This window comes from Helianthus annuus, chromosome 4 (assembly GCF_002127325.2).
Source record: "Helianthus annuus cultivar XRQ/B chromosome 4, HanXRQr2.0-SUNRISE, whole genome shotgun sequence".
NCBI lineage: Eukaryota > Viridiplantae > Streptophyta > Magnoliopsida > Asterales > Asteraceae > Helianthus > Helianthus annuus.
In genome coordinates this window covers 35,777,232-35,787,739 of record NC_035436.2, presented here as the reverse complement: position 1 = coordinate 35,787,739, position 10,508 = coordinate 35,777,232, and the positions used below count along the sequence as shown (strand labels likewise).

The window sequence follows — 10,508 nt, the reverse complement described above, 5'->3', positions numbered from 1 at the left end:
CGGGGTTGCCGAAATTTTGGGGAAAAAGAAGAAAGTAAAAGTGGGATAATATTGATTTTGTTTTTGAAAGTTTTGCATTTTGACATTTTCAGCCCTTACGGTTTTAAACTTTGTTTTCCTTTGTTTTTAGACTTAACTAATATGGCAGTTTTAGTCCTTCCATTTTTAAAACTTAAAACTTTTATACAATTTATTTTTTTCTTTTTTGAACTTTATAAAACTTAAATCTTTTAAACTTAACTTTTTTTTGAATGGATTTAATTAGTTTATTTTACACCAAAAATCTATATAAAAATTCAAATGAGACTATGAAAATAACTCGAAAAGTTTGTGACCAAAAATACTGGTTGTGACATAAATTGTAACAGTTAAGGGTCATTTTAGTTTCTATGTAGGGATGGCAAAAAAGCCCAAGCCCGACGGGTATATCTGAAACCCGAAACATACGGGCCGGGTATACCCGAAGCCCAATGGGTATGGGCTTAAAAATAGGAAAAATCCGGGTATGGGATTTAGTGATACCCGCCCGATACCCGGCCCATTTACCCGAATAATACCCGAAAGTATCATATTATAGATTTCCCTGTTTATAAACTTAGTACGCGTACTTATTACCTTCTCTATAGTGGATATGTATATGGCAAGTGTTTAGTGAACATATAACTTATTTTTGAGCATGTATATTAGATATGGAAGCTATCACCCTTTATTATGTAAGATGTTTTATGCAATTAGGTGGTCCTGATACAATTATTTAATTAAGTAACCGTTTTAAAGTATATGTGGTCTGAATATGATATGTAAGTTGTTAATTATATTTTCGTTTGTTATAGTCATTAAAATAGTAAATTATATAAACATCGAAGTAAAAAGTGCACATTTGTCCCAATGGGTATTTTTAAGTAAATAACGGGTATACCCGATACCCGTGGGTATACCCGATACCCGACGGGTAATTACCCGAAAAATACCAGACGGGTAACGGGTCGGGTATGGGACAAAGAATTACAACCGGGTACGGTTCTGGGATTACCAATACCCGGCCCAAGCCTGGCCCATTGCCATTCCTAGACTATGTGACATATTTCATGTTTCAAATCACTGACGAATCTTTAGAGCTGATTTTCAAGATATAAAGCGTGTATCAAACCGTATAAATCTCAAACAAACTACTTTGATCCGATTTAAACAATCAGCATCAACACTTTACAAACCATCTCTATTTTAAAACTATATATTATTAATAATCCAAAATTCAGTATTTACTACTCTACTACATTAAATACATGGATATATTGTAATAATATTATACACATTACCTCATAAATTCAAAATTTGATATTATAAAGATATGTTTGCATTGAAATGGTGAGAATGTAACTCATAATTATCTAAACAACCAATTTAGTCAAGTTGCCATTAAATGGTGTGACATCAAAAAACTTAAAAAAAAAGGATTATATTTTACAAGATTTTTTTTTTTTTACACAAGAGACAAGACATTAAGGGGTGCTTGGCGTGATCAAGAAACCCATCTTCAACAACAGTTGATCGGTTTGGCGTGCATTGGGCCAAACAAACAAACGCCATTTGGTGAAACTCTCTCTCTACTTTTCTCTCTCTCTCTCTCTCTAACCCCCTGTGTGTGGGTGAATTCAATGTCCTTTTACACCCACAAACACACAATTCCATCTTTGATTCTCTCCCCCATAACATAACCCCCCTTTTCAAAAGGGGTATCAATTTGCTTCAAGAATCAGAAAGATACCTACCTGCTTGATTGATTGATTGATTGAACACACAAAGGGGTTTCTTTTTGTTGGGTTTAGATCCATCTTGCCTGCAATCTCCTCTTGTTTTTGTCTGGTATGTTCTTGATCATCTGGGTTTCTGTTTTTTCAAAGAAAATTTTTGTTTTTAGGGTTAGATCTGTTGCTTGTGATGTGTGGTGTGAAATTTGAGTGAATTTGACTTTAGGGTTTGTGGGTATTGGTGTTTGGTTGTAAAAGATTGGTTCTTTATGGTTCTTGATTGTTATTTACAGATTCAAGTTGATTAGCATTTGAATCCAAATTGGGGAAATGTTTAGGGTTTTGTTTCAAAGATGTTAAATTTATCCATATGGATGCAAATTGGGTTTATGTTTTTTTTTTTTTTTTTTTTTTTTTTTTATCTAAAGTGCTATAATTTATGTCTTTGTGATTGTGAATATATGTGTAGAACATGTTAAAAAGATAGGGTTTTTTTTTTTTTTTTGTGTTACAAAGATGTTGAATTTATTCATGTGGATGCAAATTGGCTTCATTTTTTTTGTTTAAAGTGCTATAATTTTTGTGTTTATTTGTTTGTGATTGTAAGATTGTGTGTAGAACATGTATGAAGGTACTTTTTGTTGGTAGTTTGATGAATTTTATCGAATTAATATCGAGGCGAGACAATGTGTTGTATGAGCTTGATTGATGAATTTTAAGGATTTATTACAAAGATGTATTCATGTGGAAGCAAATTGGATTCATGATTTGATATAAATAGCTTTGTTTGTTTATTATTATAAATTTGTGTGTAGAACATGTACAAAACATAGATTTTTGTCGGTAATTTGATGAATTTTGACGAATGAATATCGAGACTAGACAATGTGATAGACAAATAACTATAATTTTTATGTTTATTTGTTTATGATTGAATTTTTTGTGTAGAAAATGTTTAAAGATGAATTTTTGTTCTTATTAGATGAATTTTGACGGATAAACCGTGAGGCAAAAAATCCGTTAAATGAGTCTGTGACTGATATATTTGTTTTAAAATTCAGGAAATTTTCAAGGTTTCAAATGCAAGAACAGAGGGGTGCTATGGGTTCCTTTTCGGAAACATTAGGGTTCGAACACGGTTCAACATCAAGTGATGTCGTTAACTCTCCATCAAACCGGTTACCCGACTACATGTCTTTGAACCCAGCAAGTCAAGAAGAGGAGAATCTAACTATGTGGACCGTAGGTGAACCCAGTTCAAGTTCTGGCCCGAGTCAATCAAACCAGAGTCATAACGAACCGCGACCAGACCGTGGGTGGCCTGCTTTGATGAAATCTTGTCCTGAACCTTCATCTAGCACGCTTTCTTTGGGTGATCGTGGTTCATCCAGTTCATCGTTTTCCGACCCCTTTGGACCGTCTTCTGACCCTTTTGAGTTAGAGGCCCGTCAGGTTTCTCGTAAAAGAAAAGCAGTCGAGTTAAGCATTGGGCAATCTTCTTCAGGGGTCGGAAGTTCAAACATGTTTCAAAGATCCGAGGGTGGTCCGAGTTCGTGGCGCACAGTTTCAGAAGACCCCCCTTCCGACCCGACTATCCCGAGACTTGGATTGAGTATCGGTGAGCATCCTGTTCGTGAAAACGCTCATAGAAATGTTGACCCGCTACCGGCTAATAATAACAATCGGGAGTCTGATGTTTCGGTTCTGAGACTTAACCTGCCAGTTGAGAATTCAAATTCGAATTCGAATTCATCCAGTCTTCAAAGCCAGCTTGGTTTACGGGTTCCAGCATTGAGAAGAAATTTACAATCAACATCGAGATGGAGTCGGAGTTCTAGTGCCAGAGCAAACCGGTCACCAAATCTTGCTACGCCAGGCGATCGAAACGAACCCGATTCGATTTCCGATCATCCGCTATTTACACCACCAAGTAACGCAACAACCGCTTCCCAAACCGAACTCAATGTAAACACTGGTGGAAATGGAAATGGAAATGGCGTTGTCACCGGTTCTCGATCCGGGCCGAGTTCCGGGCCTTCATCAAGCCATCATCCACGAAGACTATCAGCGTTTCTTCGGCGGTCGTTGTTGTCGGCTACTGATCTAGAGGGTGGCGGTGTAGGGCAGAATGGTAACATTTTTGCAAGAATTCCTCCGCCTTTGAGCGGTTCGTCTTCTTCTTCTTCTTCTTCATCCCAAGATGCTGGAATTCCGCCAGGTCATCATCATCAACCGCTCTCGAGATCTTCGTTGTTGCTCGGTAGACAACTTGAGGGCGTGTTCGCTTTCCCGCATCATTCACGGACCGGGACACCTGGCAGTGAAGGAAGAGGTCGGCTAGTCTCGGAGGTTCGTTCTTTAATTACTATGTTATCTAATAATTTAGTACTAAGTTTATATTTTTTTAATATTTTTATTCGGTGCAGATTCGCAATGTACTGGATCTTATGCGCAGGGGTGAACCGTTGAGATTTGAGGTTAGCTTTTAATAGAAACTAGTAATTTTATAATAATTTTATTTTGATTTTGAGAATAAAGATAATTAAAGTCATTTTTTTGTGTTGCAGGATCTTATGATCTTGGATCAATCAGTGTTCTATGGTGTTGCGGATATACACGATAGGCATAGAGATATGAGGCTTGATATAGATAATATGTCTTATGAGGTATAATTATTTATTTTTGTATATTAATAAAAAAAATATCTTTAATTATAACTTCAACTCGGGTTTTGCAGGAGCTTCTGGCATTGGAAGAGCGCATAGGAAATGTAAACACCGGTTTGACCGAAGAAACTATTTTAAAGCATATCAAACAGAAACAGTATGTCGTTGAAACGGGTCAGCCCAATGCAGAACCTTGCTGTATATGTCAGGTATATAAGTTATTCTATCTACCATTTGGTAATTAAAGCTAGGGGTGTGAAATTATGACACGATATGAACGAACAACAAATTCATGGGTTTGGGTTTTTGAGTCTAAACCGGTTCGGGTCAGTTTAAGGTCAAACCTGCGAACACCTCTGGCTAAACCTAGGTAGTCAAGGCTCAAGGCTCAAATGGTGAGCTTGCTGCCTAGACATAGGGGTGCAAATGAGCTTGAGCTACTTGCAAGCTACTCGAGCTCGGCTCGAATAAAGCTCGAAACGAGCCGAGCTTGAACGAGCCCGGGCCCGAGCCTAAAAATAAGGTCGTTTAGTAAACGAGCCCAAGCTTCGCTTATCCAGCGCGAGCCACTAGCGAGCCTAAACGAGCCCACTGTTTATATAACTTTTCATTAATATATTACATATATATTTAAATAATAATAACTGTTATTATAAAATCATAAAAAATAGCTAAATTATATATAAAATATATTATAATTAATATAAATTAATTAATAGATAAAAACCAAGCTGGGCCCGAGACGAGTTCGAGCTTTAGAAACAAAGGCCGCATGTATTCCAGGCCGTTGTAGCTGTTTTAGACATGTTTTAGGCTTGTTTAGCTTTCTGCAGTTGATTTGGTCCAAAATTAAATAATGGTTAAGGGTCGATATTTGAGATATATGTTATCGCGGTGGGGTATCGGTAATTTTAATATCATGCAGAATCTACATATATATAAAGATATAAAACATAAAACATATATAAAACAAATAGTAATATCAAAATTCAAAAGGCTCAAAACTCAAAAGTGCCAATCTTTGAAACATGATCTAATCAATCAAGGCATCCAAAATAACGGTCAGTATCGCCGATAATACCGGACCCGATATTTCGGACCAATATTTGACACTGATATTTTGTTGAGGGACGATAACCGATATCCCACCGTCACCGATATCAACTGCATAGGTTTAGTTTTTAGACTGTTTTAGGCTAGTTTTGGCCGGTTAATTGAAATGCCAAAATTCAAAGAATTAAAGGGAGATGAAAATCAAGTTTCATAGTTTAAACATAGTTATATTATATGCTAAGCAGTTAATAGCGGTGCTATAGCGTTGCTATAGCGGTTAGCGGACCTCAGGGTGTGTAGCGGTCCAAATAGCGGTGGCCTATAGCGGTTCCGCTATTAGCGGCGCTAAATACCGCTATAGCGGTGGCCTATAGCGGTTATAGCAGTGAAGGTGTTTGATTGTGTTAATTCTTAAATTAAATACTTCAAAGTTACTATTAGTATTTGATTTGCAACAGGTTTTTGATAATGGAATGATATTACTATGAATTTTGATATTACTGTTAATATTTTTCAAAGATATATTTATATATATAAAAATACATAAATTATGCATGGTATAAAAATTACCGCTATATCACCGCTATACCACCGCTATAACCTATATATCATATAGCGGACCTTGACCGCTATTCGATTTTGGACCGCTTTAACTGCATAGATTATATGCCAAAAAAGACAGGTTAAAGGGTCATGCTGTGTCAACCCATGAAAAGTCGTATCGTGTTTTGGTTCATGTGTGACACGCGTGAAAACGATTCATTTGACACTCCTAATTCTAAATTCAATCATGATTAACTCATTATCATCATATTCAGTAAAACCCACCAATAGCAAGCTACGGTGGGGCCTGAGGAGGATAGATGTAGACAGCCTTACCTCTACCCCGTAGGAATAGAGAGGCTGTTTCCAGTGAGACCCCTGTGTCACGGAGTTCCGGAACTCGCGAAAAAAGTTTTGTATTTAGGCGGATCGTGACACCTGGCTCGTCAATCCTGATTAATTGAAATCGCTTATTGGAACTGTCTTAATTTTTTTTAGGAGGAATACAAGGATGGAGACGATCTCGGAACACTGGACTGCGGGCATGACTTTCATCATGGTTGCCTTAAACAATGGCTGCAACAAAAGAACTTGTGCCCAATTTGTAAGTCAACCGGGTTTGCGACTAAATGAGCCGAATCGGCCAGCCATGCAGATTCTATTGTTTCTTAGATCGCAACTAAGGTGTTGTCTTTGGGGAAATTGTTGGCAAATGATATTATTTGCCTGTTATATCATTAGAGATTTATTTATGTTTTTATTTCTTGGATTCTTTTTAATGATGAACCAAAGGCACAACTTATGTCAGTTTTCAATTTATTTTATGCTCACCAACATGTTTATTTCATATGAATAAGTTTGTTTTTTTTGGGTTTTATTTGTTTTTTTTTAAATTGAGATTATTTGTTTGTTTTTGAAAATGATTTATAAAAACCCTGTTAGTAATATGTTATAAGGGTTAGGATATAACAGGAACTTAGGAACTTGTGTTTTAATAAAAAAGCTTATGAAGTAATCTTAGCCATTAGATTGTGTAATGGATTGCTAAGATTAAATTGGTGGTTTCACAAAAAAATAAATAAATAGAAGAGTTCGTTTTAAAAAGCGCATTATGGGGCATGCTAGATAATCTTTTATTTCTTTTCAACCTTCACCTTTTTAGAACGTTAATAACTTTTTTCATACGGCATTATTTTTAAAAAAATATTACACTATAAAAAAGCGTTTTTTAATCTTTAAAACATGCATAGTATTGATTGAAAAAAACGGTATACACAATGACCTGGGTTACGGTATGCCAAGTTCATTGTGTTTTACAACTCTTTTTATTATTGTATTTAGAGTAAATTGCCAAAATCGTCTATGAGATTTTGGCATGTTTGCCAGTTTTATCCAAAACAACTTTCTTGTACTATATTGCCATTCGCTTTGGAGATTTTTTGTCATTTTCATCCAAACGTATAATTTCAAAACTCAACCACCATTGGCCCAAAGGACAACAACAATCTGGTTAACGATTTAATTAACATGTCATGCCCATGGCTTTATAGCTTACTGGCATCTTGGGGGTGAGATAAGGCTTTGGGACCAATAGGTCCTGTGTTCGATTCACACAAGGGGGTTTTTTCCCATTTTTATTGGGTTTCCTTCTGAATTAGTGTATAGACATTATTGCCTAGTGAAGATGGATATGATCGGGTGGTTCTGCTGGTGACACGATAATACTCCAGTGATCCGTCAGTGGTCCAAATTTGCTGTTAAAAAAATTTAATATGTCATGGACATGAGATAATAATAATAATAATATAAAATATATTTAACCCAAAACAATAATCTATTTACAAATTAACTATTAATTATCAAGCCCGAAAAACAACCGTGTTAATCGAGTATGCACATGCGCGTGACCTAACTCGATTAATCACCGATGTTATTATCTCGATTGAAAACTCCCTCCAGTAGTTGTTGACCATTGCAAGCAGTTTATTATCAACTATTTTTGAGATTTTCCATCTAATAATTCTCGGTTGCCCTTGACCTTTAATTCCAACAGTATATCCTTCATAAATGTGTGCATTGTAACTAGTGGTGGTAAAGTGGGTAAGTTAGATGAGTTTGGGTAATGGGTTAAAATGAGTTTGGGTTAGAATGGGTATAGATCAGGATGAGTATTTAAAAAAAAGGATTGGATGGGTATAGGTCAGGATGGGTATCTTAAGGTTGCTGAAGCTAAGGTCATGGGGTATACTTTAACCCTTCTTAAATCCATATAAGCGCCACATCACTCGTTTTTACACTTTTTACTCCATCTCATCCTAAGGAAATAGTTTAACCTTATTAACTCTACCTCACTCACCATTTTTTAATTATTTTAATATTAAATATTTAAATTAAATACAAAATAAATAATAATAATAATAATAATAATAATAATAATAATAATAATAATAATAATAATAATAATAATAATAATAATAATAATAATACCATTTCATTAACTTCTTAGCTAAAATAAATGTTAGGATCGGAGGCTCTCAGAATTGTGTTTGTTTGCATAAATTGAACATTAAGTGCAGCGGAAATGAACACAAATTTTGTAAACACAATCAAAGGAGAAAATAGTTTTGATAAACCAATGCTTCATACTGAGTCAAATGATTACAATATAATCAAAAGATTACAAAGCATGCTTACAAGCTAAACTCCCCCTCAGCCTGATACTCCATGGTTGATTGCACAAGATGAAATGATTAGACATGAGGAGAAGAACCCACTCAGTCAATCAAGTGTAACAGTATATGGTACTGTTATATTTATAGGCAAACCAAATCACTGAAGCATCTCAGCTGACGTCACCATGAAAGTGACATCTAACAACCTAACAAACTCTATCCACTGATCTATAACTACTGACCATACAGACAGTGATTACATTCTAATCACTGATGTATAAACACTGATTCTTCATTCCACTGATGTTTGAGCATCAGTGCTTTCTTCAAAGGGTGATCAGACCTTGAATGGGCAGTGCTTTAACTCTTCAGCAGTGCTTGGATTCCGTCAGTAGATTGAGCTTCAGCCTTTAATCTTCATCAGTACTTTAGTAGCAGTTGTCTTATTGAGCAGTGCTTTGAAGTCTGTCGGTTGCCAAATAACCACTGCCAAATAACCACTGTCAAGGGGAAAGCTTAATGCAAACAGCTGATTATGATGATTCCACTGTTGTGAACCAGTTTTGGCTTTCATTATATGTTCCTCTGGTAGGGTTCAATCCCAACAATCTCCCCCTGGAACAGATAATGCCAAAACTCTTCATTATTCTGGATTTTTATTTCTCATCAGAAGTTCCCTAACTTGTTCTTTAAATTGAATCTCAAAATCCTGAGAACTTGTATCACCCTCATCCCTACACAGTGTAAGCTCAAGGAGATCTTGTAGATCTTCAACACCCAGACCTAGTGCTTGATCCCTTGATATATGCTTCACTTCTCCATTGGATCTGATCAGGGTCAATACATGGGTCTTTTGATCAGACATCCATTTTAGTACTTTTAAACCCAATGGGTTTCTTAGGAGAGGTTTATTCACAGATGAGTCAGGGGATTGTGGCCTTGTGAGAGGTTGTTGACCAGTACTTAGTACTTTTGCTGGTTCAGAGTTTTCAACATGATCAGCACTCTGAGCTTTTGATAGTTCAGAGTTTTCAGCATGATCAGTACTCTGACTTTTTGCTATTTCTGAGTTTTCAGCTGACATTTGATTGAAGGCCTTTTTTGTGATTTCATTTGCTGCAGCTATGTCTTCTGTAGCTTCTTGTTCAATCAGCTCTTGCCTTTTTCTTTGTTCAAGTTCAATGGCTGTCATGTCTGCTGAAGTGTTTGGTGATGCAGGTTTGGTCAATACCTTTTTGACAAGGTTTTGAAGTTTCACTGAGCTATCTTCATTTAGATCCATTTTCTTGATGGCTTCTGTAAAGTACTCAGCTTCCTTTTCCTTTTCTTCTTCATTGGTCAATAGTTTCCCTTTTTCTTGGTTTAACACAATGATAGGGGTATCTGCTGATGTGAGCAGTGGTTTAGGATCAATGACCTGTTTTGGCTCTTTGTGTTCGGGCTTCTTTGGTACATTAGGATATGTTATTTTCCTTCTTTTCAGCCTTTCATAAGCCTCATCTGTATACTGCTTTGTCCATTTTGCTATGGCTTTAGCAGTATCCACATTTGCATCCACTAACTCCTGTTTCCTTTTCTTGTATTCTGAAGTGAGTTTAACAATAGCCTGTTTGTATTTGCTCCAGTTTGGAGCTGTTCTTTTCTTGCTAGGATCATTCTTGATTCTCTTGATCCTGTTTACCTCATGCTTTAGTGCAATGAGTGGCCATTCACTGAATTGTTCCTCTTTAGCTGAGTAGAACTTTTCTTTCATGATGAATTCAAGAAACTCCTTTCTCATCACCTTTTGTAGGGCAGCATCAGGTGGCATATTTGACATATCT

General features: G+C 36.1%; 1 protein-coding gene across 1 annotated transcript; it reads left to right on the top strand.

Moving 5' to 3' along the window:
• The first annotated feature begins 1,538 nt into the window (after positions 1-1,538).
• LOC110936124 (probable E3 ubiquitin-protein ligase RHG1A) lies at positions 1,539-6,886 on the top strand. The gene is made up of 6 exons (XM_022178456.2): positions 1,539-1,866; positions 2,813-4,100; positions 4,178-4,228; positions 4,319-4,417; positions 4,489-4,626; positions 6,512-6,886. The coding sequence occupies exons 2-6, from the start codon at positions 2,832-2,834 to the stop codon at positions 6,644-6,646; spliced, it is 1,692 nt and encodes a 563-aa protein (XP_022034148.1). The 5' UTR covers positions 1,539-1,866; positions 2,813-2,831; the 3' UTR covers positions 6,647-6,886.
• The last annotated feature ends 3,622 nt before the right edge of the window (positions 6,887-10,508 follow it).

What these genes read in the sequence shown, in the direction of transcription:
- LOC110936124 (XM_022178456.2), top strand. Translation starts at nt 2,832, where the DNA reads ATGCAAGAACAGAGGGGTGCTATGGGTTCCTTTTCGGAAACATTAGGG. An exon ending in GAGGTCGGCTAGTCTCGGAG is followed by an intron (nt 4,101 to 4,177) that starts GTTCGTTCTTTA and finishes TATTCGGTGCAG; the next exon opens with ATTCGCAATGTACTGGATCT. An exon ending in TAGATAATATGTCTTATGAG is followed by an intron (nt 4,418 to 4,488) that starts GTATAATTATTT and finishes CGGGTTTTGCAG; the next exon opens with GAGCTTCTGGCATTGGAAGA.